This window comes from Molossus molossus, unplaced genomic scaffold (genome assembly GCF_014108415.1).
Source record: "Molossus molossus isolate mMolMol1 unplaced genomic scaffold, mMolMol1.p scaffold_m16_p_14, whole genome shotgun sequence".
Taxonomy (NCBI): domain Eukaryota; kingdom Metazoa; phylum Chordata; class Mammalia; order Chiroptera; family Molossidae; genus Molossus; species Molossus molossus.
The window spans coordinates 73,007,815-73,027,387 of NW_023425349.1; the positions used below are offsets into that span (position 1 = coordinate 73,007,815).

At 40.2% G+C, this 19,573-nt stretch overlaps 1 protein-coding gene across 1 annotated transcript; it reads right to left on the reverse strand.

Annotated features, from left to right (window-relative positions):
* Window positions 1–15,964: 15,964 nt before the first annotated feature.
* On the reverse strand, window positions 15,965–16,583 carry IFNE (interferon epsilon). Its single transcript, XM_036260369.1, is given in 3 exon segments — window positions 15,965–16,027; window positions 16,030–16,541; window positions 16,544–16,583. Coding segments are annotated over 3 exon segments (615 nt in total).
* Between the last annotated feature and the right edge of the window lie 2,990 nt (window positions 16,584–19,573).

Consider the following 19,573-nt stretch of genomic DNA (forward strand, 5'->3'; position numbering starts at 1 on the left):
TTTGTCTAGAGGATCTATCCAGTGATGTCAGCAGGGTGTTGAAGTCCCCTGCTATGATTGTATTGCTATCGATTTCTCCTTTGAAGTCTCCAGAAGTTTTTAAAATATATTTTGGTGGTCCTATATTGGGTGCATATATGTTTATCAAGGTTATATCTTCCTGTTGGATAGATTCTTTCAGTATTATGTAGTGGCCTTCTTTGTCTCTAGTTATAGCCTTCATTCTGAAATCTTTTTTATCAGATATGAATATTGCTACACCAGCTTTTTTTTCTTTTCCTTTTGCTTGGAAGATTTTTTTCCCATCCCTTCACTTTCAATCTATGTGAGTCTTTTGTTGTGAGGTGGTTCTCTTGTAAATAACATATAAATTAGTCATACTTTCTTATCCAATCAGCTACTCTGATTCTTTTTATTGGAGCATTCAGTCCATTTACATTTAAGGTGATTATTGATATGTACTTATTTATTGCCATTTTTGTTTAGTGTGGTTCTATTTTTCTTCCCATTTCCACTGCTAATTACAGCAGTCCTTTTAACATTTCTTGCAGTGCTGGTTTGGTGCTAATGTATTCCCTTAGCCTTTTTTTTTATCTGGGAAGCTCTTTATTTGACCTTATGTTTTGAATGATAGCCTTGCTGGGTAGGGTAGTCTTGGATTCAGATCCTTGTTTTTCATGACCTTGATTACTTCATGCCATTCCCTTCTGGCCTGTGGTGTTTCTGTTGAGAAGTCAGCTGAGAGCCTTATGGGGTTTCCTTTGTAGGTAACCTGTTGCTTACCTTTTGCTGCTTTTAGGATTCTCTCTTTGTCTTTAATTTGTGGCATTTTAATTACTATGTGTCTTGGTGTGTGCCTGTTTGGGTTCTTCTTACTTGGGGCTCTCTGTGCTTCTTGAACTTGAATGCCTTCTTCCTTCACCTAATTATGAAAGTTTTCTGTCACTATTTCTTTGAATATATTCTCTAACTCTTGGTCATTTTCTTCTTCTTCAGGGACTCCTATGATGCGAATATTATTCCGTTTCCAGTTATCCCACAGTTCTCTTAAGCTGTCTTCCTTTTTTTAATCGTTTTTTTTTCCTTTTGGTTTTCTGATTGGTTGATTTTTTCTACCCTGTCTTCTAATTCACTGATTCAGTCCTCAACTTCCCCTACTCTGCTTTTTAGACCTTTCATTGTGTTTTTCATTTCTGATATGTCATTCTTCATTTCTTCCTGTTGGTTTTTAATTTCCAACTGGTTGATTTTCAACATTTCTATGTCTTTACTCATGGTGCTCATATCCTTATACATGCTGTTGAGCTTCTTCAACATCTTGGCTCTAAATTCTAGTTCTGTGAACTTGCTTAACTGCACCTCATTTATCTCATCTTCCGTAGAGGTCTCTTGTTCTTTCATTTGACTTTTGTTTCTGTTTTTCACCATTTTGGCTATCACAGTGCGCTTTGGAGTCTGCCCAATTTTCCCTGTGGGTGTTGGTGTTCTGCTGTTGTGGCTCCCTCTCCTGGGTTTGGATGAGCCAGGGAAGACCCACTTTAAACACCACTGTCAAGTCTTAGCTTTTCTGGTTAGTGTTGCTAGCCTGGGAATGGTAGTTATCCTCTAGCTTTTTTTGCCTGGAGGCTATTAGTAGAGGTCACCTGAAGACTCTTGGTTTCTGAGTTGCCTGAAAAACTCCCTCAGGTGCTCAGTGTAAGAGGATTTCCTGAGGGTGGGGCAGCTGCTGGTTGTTAATGGGCCTCAATTAGCATTTCAATGGCCACCAGGTGGGGTTGAATCTCTGAGGGAGGGGACTCCGCCTCTCCCCATGTCCCTGGGAAGGAGTAAGATGACCACAGTCCTCAGTGGCTGCACTCAGAAAAAGCTCTTAGCACCCTCCAAAACTCAAGTGTCCCCACACAGTTCCAGTCCAGTCTGCCTTCCCTCTGCCAGAGCCCTAGGTGATTGGCTGCTGCCAATTTAGCCTCTGTCTAGACTCTGCGTCGTGGAGCCGCCTGGGACTTTTAACCCGAGGGCGCTGTTTCCATCCAAGGGCGGCCGTGGCTTTGGCACTAGCTGAGGGCGTTGCACTCAGAAGAAGCCCCAGGACTAAGCCGAGGTAGCGGGACACTGCCAAGGTGGCAGCAGCTTCCAGCATAGTCCTCTGGTACCAGCGAGTTCGTGCGGCACCATCCGAGGGCTTAGCAGGCAGCAGAGTTTGCAGGACTCAGGTGGTGTCGCAGCCGAGGTGGCAGCAGCAACTTCCCGCCGAGCCCCCTGGTCCCCGCCCAGGCCGCTGTGGACCGTGGGCTCCTGGCCCCCTCTCGCGTCCTCGCAAGCCTACCAGGATTGAGTTGGTGTCCCTGGTTATGTGGTCCTCCAAGGTGTCTTTCGGTTGCCCCTTCCTGACGATTTGTCTTTATTTTCGTTGTAAATCCAGTTTGGTCCTGGGAGATGGTCTATGTAGCTCCATTCACTCCGCCACCATTTTTCAGCTCCTGATGTACACTTGTTTTTAATTTCACCTGCATATAAAGATTTGGACATTTTCTTGTATGTTTCTCCAAGGCCTTAGGACATAAAACCAAGACTCCTCCTACTTACATTCCTCTTTTGTTTTATACATATTCAGATCCCTTACTCGTGAATCCATTTTTACATTACATTCAGTATTCCATCTAAATCGCTTTCTGTTAGTGTCGATTTTTCTAGAATGTTCTATTGAAATGTTATTTCTTTCCTTATTGACAACACATACTTTACCCTAACTATAATTAATTCTGATAATACAACTTTTTTTAGATTATTTGCTTTATTAATATGATAACTAAACTTTACTCATTGCTATACTTCTTTTACTATAGATACTTTAAAACTCATTTAAAGTTGAAGTAGCGCCCTGGCTGGTTTGGCTCAGCATTTTGAGTGTCAGCCTGTGGACCAAAGAGTCATGGGTTCGATTCTGATTCAGGGCATGTGCCTTGGTTGCGGTTTGGTCCCCCGGCCCTGGTCAGGGTTGTGCAGGAGGCAACCAAATGATGTGTCTGTCCCACACTGTCTCTCTCTCTCTCTCTCTCTCTCTCTCTCTCTTCCATCTATCTATCTATCTATCTATCTATCTATCTATCTATCGTCTATCTATCTCCCTCTCCTACTCTGTCTAAAAATAAATGGAAAAACATCCTTAGGTGTGGATTTAAAAAATAAATAAAGTTGAAGTAGCTAAGGTCAAGAATTCCTTTCTATTTTTAATATTATTGTTTGCATTATTTTCTGTTTAACTTTAGAGTGTTCTAAAGTCAAAGCATTGGCCTCATGAAAATCATAAACATTTGTGGAACCCCAAATAGCTATTCATAACAAAGAATAAGATAGCCAATAAAAATGAATGAAACAAACTGGATCAGAGAATCTCTCCCAGAACCAAAGGCAAAGAACAATTATTAAGTAACATGCAGGAAAAATTACATTAGCCACAAAAAAGAACATGAAGTATGAGAGAGTTCAGTGATTGAATAAATTTAAATTTAAAAATTGTTGATTGACATTCATAATATGAGACTTAAGGAGTCATCCATACCTCATTAATATAGGATTTGGGATTGATCTACCCATTAGGCAGTTGCTATACATACATTATACATGTATAATTAAAATTATACATGCGTAGTTTTACTTTTTGTTCATTTTGTTATTAACTTATATGTTCCACAGTATCGGAGAACCGGTAAGTAGGGCTGGCAAATCAAGCTGGAGATGAGTGAGCTGCTGATGTACTGAGCTGTTGGCCAGCCATGCAAAAGTCCTGCCCAGGCTCTGGATTTTAGCCACCTAAGACACATGTGGTCACCCGGGGAAGAGAACAAGGGGAGACAGAGTCATGGCTATAGTGGTCATGAGCTTATTCAGGGGATCACAGTGCAGTGTCAGCGATAAACAGCTGAGTTGTGCTGGATGCAGGAATGAGATTATGAAGGTGGCCACACCTGGACCTTCCCCACCTGCCACCCCCTCCTCTGCAGAGGTCAAGGTGCCCCTGATATTCAACCAGGCACAGAAACATAGCAAGTAAAGGTAGCTGAAGCACCAACACTGCCCACATTCTACACAAGCTGATAAAGAATCCAGGAGCTTATTATTACTGTGTTCACTTGCTTTTAAGTTCGGATTTCACTAGGAAACTGCACCAGTCATATGATGCCCGTTTGCTCAATAAACAAAGCATCAAAAACTATGAAAACGGCTAGGACTCAAGAATGTCTGTGTTTGTTATCTCTTAGTTTCAAAGTCTCTTTCCCGAGCGTGTGAGCGAGTGTGAGTAGACATGAAGGTGGACAACCAAACTCATGCAGTGCAGAGACACGGAGCAGAAGGTTCCTGTGCTGTGGGCAGGGAGCAGCCGGCTACCACTGTAAGCAACTCTTCAGGGGCACTTCTCCCTGAGCCGTGGGGAGGTCCCACCATTTTGGAAGATCCTGGGTCTTCCCTGAGAGGAGGCAGTGAGAGCAGCTAGGGCCCAGCAACCTGAGCCCACCAGTGCACCTGGCAACATCTGACCAGTGGACATTCTGTGTCAACACAGACTGGTGCACAGTAGTGGAGCTCCCAAGGTGCCTGTCGTGGAAGCTGTGGATAGCCGGGAGCCCAGCACCATCCCCCATAGTAGCAGCCCAATCAGAGTCAAGTTATATCCCTAGCAACAGAGGCTGGGGAGCAGATATCCATCCCCAGGCAGACATCCATCCCCAGGTAGACATCCATCCCCAGGCAGACATCCATCCCCAGGCAACAGAAGCACAGACCAGCAGCTAAGACCCATCCACAAAAACTACAGCAAAAGCTGAGCACGAGTTGAGCCCCATGGGCCATCAGCATTCCCCAGTCCCCAGCAGCAGGACCTGGGGCTCCACAGAGGCTGTGCTGTCTAGCAATTCACAAGAGCAGTGGGAAGCCAGAGCCCAAGAGAGACTGGTGCGATTCAACTGCCTGCCCACAGGACTTGCAGGGTGCGGGGCACCAGAGAGGTCTGTGCGATCCAGCAGGGACTATACAATCCAGTTACCCACAGGACCTGTGGGGTGCTGAAGCCCAGGGAGGCCTGTGTGGCCCAGCAGCCCATAACATAGGCATAGAGCCAGGTCCCCAAAGGGACTGTGTGATCCAGTTACACGCAGGACCTCAGGGTGCGAGGTTCACCAGAGAGGCCTGTGTACCCAACTGCGCACAAGATAGGATGGTGGCCAGTGTGTTTGTCCCAGAGCTGTGGGGAAAAGCAGCAGCCCTTCCACTCCCCCGGAGATTGAGCCTTTCTTAGGAGAGGCAAAGAAATGCAAATTGAGGCAATGTCCATGGAGGTATCTAGTCATCCTTATCATTTGCACCTGTGGATTGTTTCCCTTAGCTGGCAGCCCAGAACTAGGTTGTGGGTCCAGACCTATATATGTTCAGATGACAAGGTTTAAATTCAAAATGGAGTTAGTTATAATGATTCTGCTTTCCACAGTTTCACCACAAGATAACTTGGGGCAGAATGTTTTGCTAGAGTTTTTAAAAGCTAGAGGTAGAGGAAACAACATCAGTCACTTAAAACTTTACTGATTTTGAGAGAGAGAGAGAGAGAAACACTGATATGTTGTTCCCCTTATTTATGCATTCATTGGTTGATTCTTGTGTGTGGCCTGACCAGGGGATTACATCTGCAACCTTGGCTTCCAAGACTCCAGGCAAAAAGCTAGAGGATAACTGAACCATTCCTGGGCTTGCAACTTTACCCAGGAAAGTAAGACTTGAAAGTAGTGTTTAACATGGGTCCTCCCTCACTCATCCAACCACTGGAGAGGGAGCCACAAACAGCAGAACACCAACACCCACAGGAATAATTTGGCAGGCTGCAAAGCCCACTGAGATAGCCAAAATGGTGAAACAAAGAAACAAATCCCAAATGAACAAGAGACCTCTACTGAAGATGAGATAAATGAAATGCAGTTAAGCAAGTTAACAGAGCTAGAATTCAGAGCCATGATCTTGAGGAAGCTCAACAGCATGAGTAAGGACATAGTAACATTGAAAACCAACCAATTGGAAATAAAAAACCACCAAGAAGAAATGAAGAATGACATAGCAGAAATAAAGAACACAGTGGAAGGACTAAACAGCAGAGTAGAGGTAGCTGAGGACTGGATCAGTGAATTAGAAGACAGGGTAGAAAAAAATCAAACAATCAGAAAACCCAAAGGAAAAAACAATTAAAAAACAGAAAGACAGCTTAAGAGAACTGTGGGACAACTGGAAACTTAATACTATTCGCATCATAGGAGTCCTTAAAGATGAAGAAAATGAGCAAGGGTTAGAGAATATATTTGATAAAATATATTTGGTGAAGGAAGAAGGCATTCAAGTTCAAGAAGCAGAGAGTCCCAAGTAAGAAGAGCCCAAACAGGTACACACCAAGACACATAGTAATTAAAATGTGAAAAATTAAAGACAAAGAGAGAATTCTAAAGGCAGCAAGAGATAAGCAACAGGTTACCTACAAAGGAACCCACATTAGGCTCTCAGCTGATTTCTCAACAAAAACACTACAGGCCAGAAGGGAATAACATGAAGTGATCAAGGTCATGAAAAACAAGGATCTGAATCCAAGACTACTCTACCCAGCAAGTCTATCATTCAAAATAGAAGGTCAAATAAGGAGCTTCCCGGACAAAAAAAAAGGCTAAGGAAATACATTAGTATCAAACCACCAGTGCAAGAAATGTTAAAAGGACTGCTGTAATTAGAGGAAGAAATAGAAAGAAAAATAGAACCACACTAAACAAAAATGGCAATAAATAAGTACATATCAATAACCACCTGAAATGTAAATGGATTGAATTCTCTGATAAAAAGACAGAGTAGCTGATTGGATAAGAAAGCATGACTCATCTATATGTTGTTTACAAGAGACCCACTTCACAACTAAAGACTCACGTAGGTTGGAAGTAAAGGGATGGAAAAAAATCTTCCAAGCAAATGAAAAGGAAAAGGAAGCTGGGGTAGCAATACTCATATCTGATAAAATAGATTTCAAAAATGAAGGCCATAACTAGAGACAAAGAAGGCCACTACATAATACTGAAAGGATCTATCCAACAGGAAGATATAACCTTGGTAAACATATATGCACCCAATATAGGAGCACCAACATATATTAAAAATCTTCTGGAGGACTTCAAAGGAGAAATTGACAGCAATACAATCATAGCAGGGCACTTCAACTCCCCACTGACATCACTGGATAAATCCTCTAGACAAATAATTAGCAAGAAAACAGAGAATTTAAATGAAGCACTAGCCCAAATGGATTTAATAGATATCTACAGAGAATTACACCCCAAAACTACAGAATTCACATTCTTCTCAAGTGCACATGAGACATTCTCAAAGACAGACCACATGTTAGGACACAAACTAAGTCTCTACAAGTTCAAGAAGATTGAAATCAGGACTTCCGGTCAAGATGGCGGCATAGGTAAATGTAGTATCGCGTCCTTCCACAACCACATCAAAGTTACAACTAATCTACAGAACAACCATCATTCAAAACCACCTAAAATCAAGCTGAATGAAAGTCCTACAACTACAAAATTAAAGCAGCAGCCACATTAAGACTGGTAGGAGGGGTGGAGGCGCGAGGGGCTGGTCCCACACCTACGTGTGGCAGATAAAAATCAGGAGGACACCTCAGCTGGGAATGTCCCCCCTGAAGACTGAGGGGTCCCTGTCCCACACCAGGTGCCCTGCTCAGGGTTCCAGTGCCAGGAAGAGAAGTCCCCATAACTTCTGGCTGGAAAAACCAGCAGGAACTGAGGCTCAGGGAAGCTGATGAGGCTGGAGCCCCAGGCAGCTCCTTAAAGGGCCCGCGTACGGACTTATCAGACTTACTCCCTCTAAGCTCGGAGGGGAGGTAGCTGGAGGGGCACCAGAGACATACAGGGAAGAACTGAGCTGTTTGGCACTGGAGCAAGGGCTGGAGAGGGGGCTTTCCCTGGGACAAATGTGCTGTCAGAGGCCTTTGTTCCTTTGGTGAGCCCTTTCCTGGGGCGGCAGACAACCACCATATCAGGGACTCCAGCAACCTGGCTCACACTGGTTGCCCCGCCCTGGTGACTCCCTGAGGCCCCGCCCCACCCAACTTTCAGGCCCACCCAACCTGTTGCCACTCGCTTAACCATAGGATTGGCCTGTCTTGGATCCTGCTTCAGGTATTTCCTAAATTCTTTCAAACAAGCAGCATCTGGTCTCAGCTGGCTCCATACCATTCATTAAGTAATACACAGAAACAAACACAGGGAGGCAGCCAAAGTAAGGAGACAAAGAAACAGGTTCCAAATGAAAGAACAGAACAAAACCCCAAGAAAAGAACTAAGCAAAATGGAGATAAGCAACCTAACAGATGCTGAGTTAAAAATACTGCTTATAGGATGCTCAATGAACTTAGTGAGAACCTCAGTGAACTTAGTGAGGGCCTCAAGAGCATAAAAAAGGACCAGTGAGAAATCATGGATGCACAGTCAGAAATGAAGGAGGCATTAACTGAAATAAAGAATAATTTACACAGATTCAATAGTAGAGTACGTAAATCCAAGAAGCAAACCATTGATTTGTAATATAAGGAAGCAAAAAAAACGCCCAATTAGAACAGCAAAAAGAAAAAAGAATCCAAAAAAATAAGGATAGTGTAAGGAACCTCTGGGACAACTTCAAGTGTGCCAACATTTGCATCTTGGGGGTGCCAGAAGGTGAAGAGCGAGAACAAGAAATTGAAAACCTGTTAGAAACAATAATGGCAGAAAACTTTCCTAACTTGGTGAAGGAAACAGACATACAAGTCCAGGAAGCACAGAGAGTCCCAAACAAGATGAACCCCAAGAGGCCCACACCAAGACACATCATCATCAAAATGCAAAAGGTTCAAGACAAGGAGAGAATCTTAAAAGCAGGAAGAGAAAGGCAGCTAGTTACCTACAAGGCAGTTCCCATAAGGCTGTCAGCTGATTTCTCAAAAGAAACTTTGCAGGCCAGAATGGAGTGGCAAGAAATATTCAGAGTTATGAAAAGCAAGAACCTGCAACCAAGATTACTCTCTCCTGCAAAGCTGTCATTTAGAATCGATGGCCATATAAAGAGTTTCCCAGACAAGAAAAAGTTAAAGGAGTTCCTCACCACCAAACCATTATTATATGAAATGATGAAGGGTCTTTTTAAGAAAAAGATAAAATATATGAAGAAACAAAATGGCAATGTATACATATCTATTGACAATGGAATCTACAAACAAAATGAACAGGCAGAACAGAAACATTCTAATAGATACAGAGAACATTTTGTTGGTTGCCAGATGGGAGGATGGGGGAATGGGTGAAAAAGGTGAAGAGATTAAGAAGTACAAATTCATTGCTAGACTGACAAACCTCAAAGGGAAAGGGGTTGGGGGGTGGGAAGAAATAATCCAAAGAACTTATATGCATAACCAATGGACACAGACAATAGTGTGGGAAAAGGCGGGAGGGGGGCGGGAGTGGGAAGGAGGGGTCAATGGGGGAAAAATGAGGAACATCTGTAATACATTCTACATTCAACAATAAAGATTTTTTTTAAAAAAAGAAGATTGGAATCATATCAAGCATCCTCTCAGATCACAATGGCATTAAATTAGAAATGAATTGCAACAAGAATATGCAAAGACATTGGAACACATGGAGGCTAAATAGCATGTTATTAAACAATGAATGGGTTACCGAGAAGATCAAGGAAGAAATTGAAAACTTCCTGGAAATCAATGAAAATGAGCACACAACAATACAAAATCTATGGGATGTAGCGAAAGCAGTTCTGAGAGGGAAGTTCATAGCAATACGGGCCTACCTCAAGAAACAAGAAAAATTTCTAACAGACTATCTAACCTCACAACTTAAAGAACTGGAAAGCAAACAAAAAGAAGACCCCGGATCAAGTAGAAGGAAGGACATTGTAAAGATCAGAGCAGGAATAAATGACATAGAGACGAAAAAATGAATTCAAAGGATCAATGAAACAAAGAGCTGGTTCTTTGAAAAGATAAACAAGATTGAGGGACCCTTAGCTAGACTCACCAAGAAACAAAGAGAGAGAACCCAAATACACAAATCAGAAATGAAAGAGTAGAAGTAACAACTGACACCACAGAAATACAAAAGATCATTAACAAATATTATGAACAATTATATGAAAACAAATTTGACAATCTGAGTGAAATGGACAAATTTCTAGAAACACATAGTCTCCCAAAACTGGATGGGGAAGAGATAGAAAACTTTTTTTTTAATCCTCACCTGAGGATATTTTTCTATTTATCTTCAGATAGAGTGGGAGGGAGGGAAAGAGAGGGACACATAGATTGGCTGCCTCCTGTACAACCCAACCAGGGCCAGGGATGAGCTGCAACTGAGGTACGTGCCCTTGAACAAAATAGAACCCACCACTCATTGGTCCACGGGCCAACACTCTAACTGCTGAGTCAAACTGACCAGGGCAAATATATATTAAGTTTTTAATAAACTGAACTAAAAGTAGATCCCACTGGTATACAAGTTGGTGCCCATGGTTTCTATATTACTTGGCAGTTGAAAGCATGACTAACCATTATCAGGCTGACAGGGACCAAAGGCCCATGAGAAAAGCATTTTTTAAGATGACCAGAATGGTCAGAAGAAAGGCTTCCACCTTGACTTCTGCTCTATATATCATGTCATTATTATATTCTGCCTTACTATACAAGAATAAAAACCACCCTTTCATCAGAGAAAGACTCTTAATTTTTTTGCTTCATGAAGTAACTTATCCAAACAGCCCATCCAGGAAGAGTAGCGCAACTGAGAAACAAAAATAGGAGCTTAATGTCTTAGTAGACACATATAGTAGACAAGACTTTCTCATCTCTACAGAGTCTCCTTACATGTATAACTGACCATGACAATATATCCCTTTTCTCTCTCTCTCTCTTTTTTTTGTTAATCCTCATCTGAGGATACTTTTTCCATTGATTTTTTTTTTAAAGAGAGAGTGGAAGGGAGGAAGGAGGGAAAGAAATAGAGAGAGAGTTAGAGAGAAACATCAAACATCGGTTTGAGAGACACACATCAACTGGTTGCCTCCACACAACCCTGACCAGGGCTGGGGATTGAACCTGCAACCCAGGTACATGCCTTTGACCTGTGATCCTTTGGTCAGTGGGCCAACATTCTAATCACTGAGCCAAACTGGCCAGGGCTCCCTTCTCTTTTAACGCTGCATTTTAAATTTCTTCATTCAATATTTAGATTGTCCCTCTTATGTGCTGAAGAAAGTGCTAATGAAAGAGTTAAGAAGCCAATTCCCTACCATGAAGTAGGTCATGCTCTAGTTGGAAGAAAGAGAACTATAATGTATTTTGTGACATTATAAGAGTTGTGCCCTGGAGGGGGCAAATAGATTCAGACAAATCAGACTATTAGGGCTTTCTGGGAAGGGAAAATTTTTAAGTGAGTCATACAAACAAACAAACAAACAAATTCAACAGACGTGAGAAGGAAGAATGATAAAATAAGACACATAAGGAAGAGAATATGTGCTTGGCCAAGGAAATAGCATATGAGCTGGGTTTTCAATGGCTCTAAATGGAAGATCTGCATGCTATGTTATTGGAGGCCAGGTGCCAAGAAAGCAGATTTTGACATAAACATAACCAGGCAAGGAGTGTACCAGGGAGTGCTATAGGATCAACACCTGAGGGAAGAGGAGGCAGGAGGATTGAACAGAGGGGAAGCTGAGCTGCAGCACAGTTACAAAGTGGCCTTGGCCAACTACAAGCTATAGAGGGACACTTTGAAGCTGGGATGACCCTTTAGAGGTGAAATGAGAAGTCTAAGCCTTTATTCCTCCTCACTGACCAGTTATTGGATCCCTGGATGTGGGAGAAAACTTGGGCTAAATGACTAATTTCAAGAATTCCAAGAATGACCCCAAAATATCTACCAAACATCTATACTTCTCAGTAGAGATGACTAGATCAGTCTGCCATTTTTCACTCTGGAATCCTCTGTCTTTCAGAGGTTTGGTTTCTTTGTGTCCACAACAAATTCTCTGTCCAATCCATTATTGCTACAGTTGTAGTTTTGATTTCACTCAACTAGGGGCATAAAAACCAGAAACCCTTACAGAAAAAAACTTAGTTTGGACCATTTTCCTTAAAAGGCAGTTATTGTTATGGGGTGCACCTGAGATATGATAGTTTCTATACAGCTTAAGAAGGCAAAAGACCATTGAATCGGCTGCTGTGAAAAGATAGTGCTAGAAAGAAACTATCCTTACCAACTCTCTACTATCTAGGATGCTTGCTTCCCTCCAGTTATTGTGAGAAAATAGGAGATCAGTAACCTCAAGGAAACCATGCTTTCATCTGTTAAAGTCTGCTAAGGCTACCAATAAATAGAGGTGTGTTTTATAACGTGTAGTCACAGAACCAGCAGCTTCAGCATCACCTAGAAATTGTTTGAAATGCAAAAACTCAGGCCCCACCAAAGACCTGCTAGAGGAGAAACCCTGGGGGCAAAGATGTTCACTATATTTTAACACGACCTTCAGATGATTCTGTTGCATGGTGGAGGGGATTAATTTACTGCAGGTGACAAGCACCCTAAACCAAATCTCTATAAGGGGCCATATATATTTTTTTAATTTCAAAAATAAAATAATTTTTTGTGGTTCTAAATGATTTTGTATTTGTGGGGAAAATATTTAATCCAAAAAGTGCAAGAGAATAGCAATTCTACTGTGAACATTTTAGTGCATTTCTTTTCAGATATTTTCATGCATGTTTATTTATAGAAAATATGATCATACTATATTACTTTTGTATTGTTGTTTTAATAATTTAGCCAAATACATATAGATGTAACAAGGATAACTCAGACGACACAGCTTATAAGTACAAAGGAACTTATCTTTTCTCTGAACCCACCCATGTACTACTACTAATGGGGAGTATGGTCTTTTAGAGTATTTCTCTTCCTTAATATCTCTAAGTTTAGAACTCTGGTATTAAAGTTTTAAAAGGGCATGTATTTAAAAGCAAGCAATTTTTATTTTGTATGAAGCAGTTAAGATAGTTATATACAAGCAGGATGTCAACTTAATAAAGCTAAATGTTTGGGAGAACATTAGCATGTAAAGTACTGGTTTTAGCTTCTAATTATGAGATGGTCTGCTACAAGTTTCCACTTGGCACCTCCTCCATTCTCTTCTCCTAAGTTATTAGAAAAAGTGTCCAGGGGGAGAAAATGTTCTTTCTTTAATCCAAGACTACAGAGAGTGTGTGAACTTGAATAAGAAAAGACAGGAGCAAATTATTATCACTAATGCTATTGTTATTTTGCAGTGATATTGTACGATGTTGTTCAGGTTTGTGGTGTCTAGAACACGGGGCTGGCTTTCAAGTCAGGTGGACTTGGGAGGGAATCTTTGCTCTGACATTTGCTAACTCTGTGGTTTGCTCTGTTACTTGAGCAAGTCACCTAATCTTTAGAGTCTTCTGTTCCTCCCTGAGGAAAAAGATAATAATATAACTAACTACCTTGCAAGGTTAATTTGAGAACTGAATAACGTGTTAAATGAAGTATGTAGTTTTGAAAATTTCCTGGTTTAAAGAAAACAAACAAATTCAACAGACGTGAGAAGGAAACAACCTGTGTTTGCAGTTGAGCGTTGGAAAATATTTCTGTCCTTTCCACTTTCCTACCTCTGTGAGAACTTGTAGGTAAATAGGACAACCCTCGGGTTGAAATGTGAAGTTGACAAAGACTTCCTCCTAACTGCCCAGCCTCTGCTTCCCTGCCCCCTTGGCTAGAGCAGCTGACCCTGCCTCACTCTCTGGATCCTACTTAGTTCCTCCTCCTCCCTTTCAGGCCAAATCTGGAAGTACCCTGTTACACATACTCAATTACGCTAACTAAACTGAAATGGAGGATGTTTTGGTCCTCAGTGATGACTTTTATCTCGAATTAGACAATGCATCTGAAGCAGAACGTGACAAAATAGTAGAAGTAGCTCCAGATTTTGGTTCCATGGCTCTGCTTCTTACATTGGGCAAAAGTCACTATGACTGTGAGAAAGTCACCAAGGCTCAGTGAACTTCAGTTTTTCTGGCCCCACCTTTATTCCACATGATTTCTGGGAGCTGCTAGCTGGAAGAGTTGGACTCCTTCATCACTGACCCCTCCCAGAAGCAAGAACCCTTTCCCTCAGCATGGGTGCTCTTCTATCTGTCCAGCCCTCCTCCTTCCGGCCACCTCAACCAGGGCAGGTTGGCTCAGTCCTGTTTCTTCTAATCTGAACCAGCACTTCCTTTCACCAGCAAGACTCCTTCCATATTTCTGATAACTGTGACTTGTTAGATACATTTCAATTTATTACTTTGGTTGGTAAAATTCACATAATTATAGAAACATTCTGTAAAACATCTTCCACCCTGTCTTCCTCTCTTAGTCTCCCCTCCTCACCATCCGGTTTGGCTCAGCATTGGCCCGTGGACCAATGAGTACAAGTACAAGTAATCATTGTAATTCATTTCTTATATATTCTTTTTGGGTTTTTTTTTTGGTGTGTGTGCGTATTTATTATTTATTTATTTATTTTTATCTTCACCCGAGGACATTTTTCCATTTTTTGATCAGCTAGAGTGGAGGGAGAGAGAGGAAGAGAGAGAGACAAACATCAACGTGAAAGGGACACATTGAGTGGCTGCCACCCGCATGACCCAACCAGGGCTGGAGACATACTACATCCAAGGTACATGCCCTTACGGGAACCGAACCCAGGTCTCTCTGGACCTCAGATCGACATTCTAACCACTGAGCCAAACCAGCCAGGGCATATATATTCTTTATTTATTCATACACAAGTAAGGTCAAATATAAACTTTATTTTACATTGTAATCTTAAATATAGCATTTTATACACACTTCTGCATCTTGCCTATTTTTTTAATCTTTTACTTTTTACAGAAAGAGCAACTCTCATACTTTACTCCAGCTGACTAGTTTTCCTTTGACTGCAACTTACCAGTCTTTAATTAGAAGAATCTGGGTAATTTCATGTATTTTGATATGATAAATAATGCTGCAATGAATATTATATGTAAGTCATTTCACACATGTGCAAGTATTTTTATAAGATACTTTTCCATACCTAGAATTGCTGGATCACAGACTACATGCATCTGTAATTTTTACAGATAATCTCAAATGCCTCCACAGTGATCATACCAATTTCCAGTGCTCTGGAAAATTTTAAGAGCATCCCTCCCCAAAGTCTCTGCAAGAATGTTGTTATCATTATTTTTTAAATCAAACTTTGGGTTTTTACTTACCTGATAGGTTATAAATGTCATGTTATTTGCTTTTAATTTGTATTTTCATTATTATGAGTGAGGTTGAACCTCTTTTTGTGTTTTTTTTCTCTGGAACCTTTTTGTTTATATATTTTGGTTATATTTCTGCTGTGTCGCCTATAACAAATCTTCAGTGTGCAATGATATTTTCAAATCTTGTTATGTAAATTATTCCTAGTATTTATCATTGTTTCTATCCATTTCTGGCAAATAAGAAAATCACTGGAATAATGTTCTATGTCTAGAAAAATAAGATTACAGTGGCAACATATTTCATTGTATTTACCCAGCCAACTTTTATAAAAATATACCCATTTGAAGAACCAATTATGAAATATTAATGAATTTACTTCAACTCATAAAAATTTAAGATGGATAGAAAATATAAAGTGACAATACAAGATAAAAACAATGAGCAATATCCATAATCTTAAGGTACAGATAAATATATATGTATACACATAAAACCCAAACTATGCTACCATTTCATGACAAAAAGAACTAATGATGTCTGGAGAAGCCCTCCCATCCTACCACCTACCTTATGCTTTCAAAGCCTGCAGCTGCCTCTTGCTCCACATGGTTCAAGGGTCCATTTCTTATTTGCTCAGCTTTCCTGTGAGTGGGAACACAAAGAATAGACACCGGTTGATTTCCACTCGGACAATGGTTGAGGCACAGCTGTTGTATTCCTGGTTTTCCAGGTAATCATGGATCCTTCGGAAGTACATTTTAACCTGTAACCTAAGGTTCCCACTAACTACGCTACCACTTTTCTGATCTGCTTGCAGTCCCATGAGTGTTTCTAGCAATTCTAGCTGTTGATGAAGTTCAATGATCAACTTCTCCATATAACTTTCCTTTCAACCATCCAGAGAAATATTTGCCCCAAAGAGGCTGAAGATCTGCTGAAGCATCTCATGAAGAATGGTCAGTGCACATCCTTTCTCGTACTGGTGAGGATTGACAGCCTTCTGGGGAAGCAGCAAGTTTTTCCTGTGTGGTAGATACTGCTGAATTGACGAGGGCTGTAATTTATTCAAGAGTTTTAAACTTTCTCTGTTCATTCTTCTTCATTGGAAGAGAACCAGTTTCTGTTCTAGGGAGAAGAGGTCAGCAGCACCAACACAGTTTCAAAGAAGTGCTTGTTAATCATGGTGAAGGTCAAATATGCCTCTTATCTCTCTGCAGATTTAGTGAAGCTCCAACTCTAGTGAATGTTTGCCTTTCATGCATCTCAAATTGTTTTGGAAGGTGTTTTCTTGGTTTTGTTTGCTAAAGCTGTCATTTCTCTAAGTTTGCACCTTAAGCTTTTTGGTTTCCTATTCATAGTGTTCATGGGATATTTTCTCCACTTTCCCCATTGTGTTGGCTGTTTGAGGAAGTAACTAAAAGAACTTGTTTCATTGTATGCTTTCCTTGAGACAATTACAGACTAGTCATACAGTAAGACCTTCTATTACTCTCATTATTTATTACATACAAAGTTTCACTCAACACAATATGCTTGCTTTCTAAATATTCAGTTAAACTTTCTGAACTTCTTTTACTGAGAGTAATGTATTTTATGGGGTAGTTTTTAACAGAGTGATATTTATCAGAGGCTTAGCAGCATCTATATGACACTTGGACACAAAAATTAGAATCCACATAGACCACCAAATTTAAAACCTCAAGTAGAACTAAAAATGTAGACAAATGCTTGAGCAAATTAATCTTGAAATATGTTCCAGCAATCTTAAATTGTTCTACATCTTATTCAAGCAGCTTAATATATATGATTGTAGTCTATGGAAGTAATGTGAAAGATAGAAAAAAGTGAGCAAAAGAAGGTCATTAAAAGTTACTGCAGTTGGCCCTGGCTGGTTTGGCTCAGCATTGGCCCATGGACCAATGAGTCCTGGGTTCAATTCTGGTCAAGGGCATGTACCTCAGTTGCAGTTAGTCCTCGGCCCTGGTCGGGCTGTGCAGCAGGCAACCAGTTGATGTTACTCTATCACATTGATGTTTTTCTCTGTCCCTCCCTCCCTCCCTCTCCCTCCCTCCCTCCCTCCCTCCCTCCCTCCCTCCCACTCTATCTGATCATAAATAGAAAAATATCCTCAGGTGAGGAATAAAAAAATAAAGTAAAATAAAAAATTTAAAAAAGAAAAAAATTATTGCAATTGCAGAACATTAGAGACAGTCTATAGGTGCAACAATAGGGGAATAGTTAAATAACTGTTGGCAAATACATATAATAAAATGCTATGTAACCATTATAAATGATAGAATTATGTGTGAGAAGACATTGGGGATTAGTCTATATTCCCTAGGGTACCAATAACTATGGCAAATCAATCTGGCTATCTTTACATCGATAATGTCTTTTGAATTACAAATACTCAGTTACATATTGTAAATTCCCTAATGTACCTTTCCAATCTTATCTCCCATTATTGCTTTAAATACTTAGGGGTGGAAACATCTGGCCCTGGAATCTTAAATCAATACCATCTAACATCACACGTCTCACCAAATTAGCCTGACCAAATATAGCAGATCAATTTTTAAGTTGATAATTTTGTATGGCCCACGAATGATGTTATAAATATCCAAATGGCCCTTGGCAGAAAAAAGATTCACCACCCCAACCTGAAATACAGATAAAGTTAATGACTCACTATTTCCTTAATACAAATAGCACTGTGTTCATTGATAATGCTTTCTCTCTCTGAAACATCACCTGTTGCCTCCTTCACACATAGTACCTGTCTGTCTAAGGACTAAGGACTAATTCTCCTTTAGGGCCTATATCTCCTGACAATAAGATACAATATTTACCCCTTTGTATCTCCTTTAAGATATCTTCCTTGTTCTGTCTTATATAGCAATAAATTTACTTGTCTTAGAGCCTTCCAACATTTAAACCTCTTAAGACTGTGGAATAAACAGTCATCTTTGTTACTATCTATGCAACTATAGTAGGAGCTTAATATGCATGTGTTGACTTGTAGTGAATCACTGTGCTCTACCATGAAGTAATACAACACGTAACATCTTATCTTTGACCATTTCTCTGCAGGCGACTGGTGGGTGAAAAGAGACACTCTGAAAACATGTACAGTCTCATTATCTATAAGCTCAGCTCGATATTCTTGTCACTTAGTCTGGTATTAGTAAGTCGAAATACACTGAGCCAGCATGGTCCATGGAGGAATCTTTTCTTGTACAAAAGTTCAATTGCATTCATCAAAAGGTTTCTATTCTAACACTTTGGGTATTGTGGAATTTGAACTTTCAGAGATCCATTAGAGTCAAACTACAGAAATCTCTTATATAAAGTAATAAGGTAAACAGACATTTAGATCATGTCAAGGAATGGGAGTTGGAAAGAAAAGAAAACTTCACAACTAACTGAAAGAGTGATAACTCTGTTCAAAGGTAGGTTATTTCATGTGCCCATGACTTTAAACTTAACATCTAAGCCATACGTGCTTTGCACTGGATATTGTTCTGTAAAGCATATCCTTTTTGAGAAGTTTTTAAACTTTTTACTTGATAAGAAATTACCTAATAATTCTATCAGAGTTACTGGTTAGACACCTGCATATTGTGTTCCTCTACTTGGGACAATGGCATGGGTCAGGCTGACAAACATCTAAACACCTCATTCATGTTTTCACACCACCAGAGAACCAGTACCTTTATAAGTTCATTCAGACTTAAGGGCTCTGTTCTTTTCTATAGGCTACTAGAGAAGCTAAACTGTTTAAGGAATAAATAGAGAAAAATAAGGAAATCTCTTTAGTCATCTAAATTATGGAATTTGGGTATTGGTGTTACAAAGATCTGGATTGGAGTATTCTCTCTGTTATTTACCAATTGTGTTACTTTGTGCAAGTTAATTTCTTTCTGTCTCAGTTTTTTAATCTCTAAGCTTATAAAATACTTTAAAGGCCCAGCAGAAAAAAAGGTTATAAAATCTACTATGCTGCTTAAACTAATACATAACTAATGCATATTAGTTCACTTACACTTAACAAATGACTAAATCAGTCACATTATTCCTGGGGATTTATAGACAGTTACAGTAATATAGTTTTACAGATAAAAGACATGAATCACCTCACACCTGCCAGAATGGCTGACATCAACAAATCATCA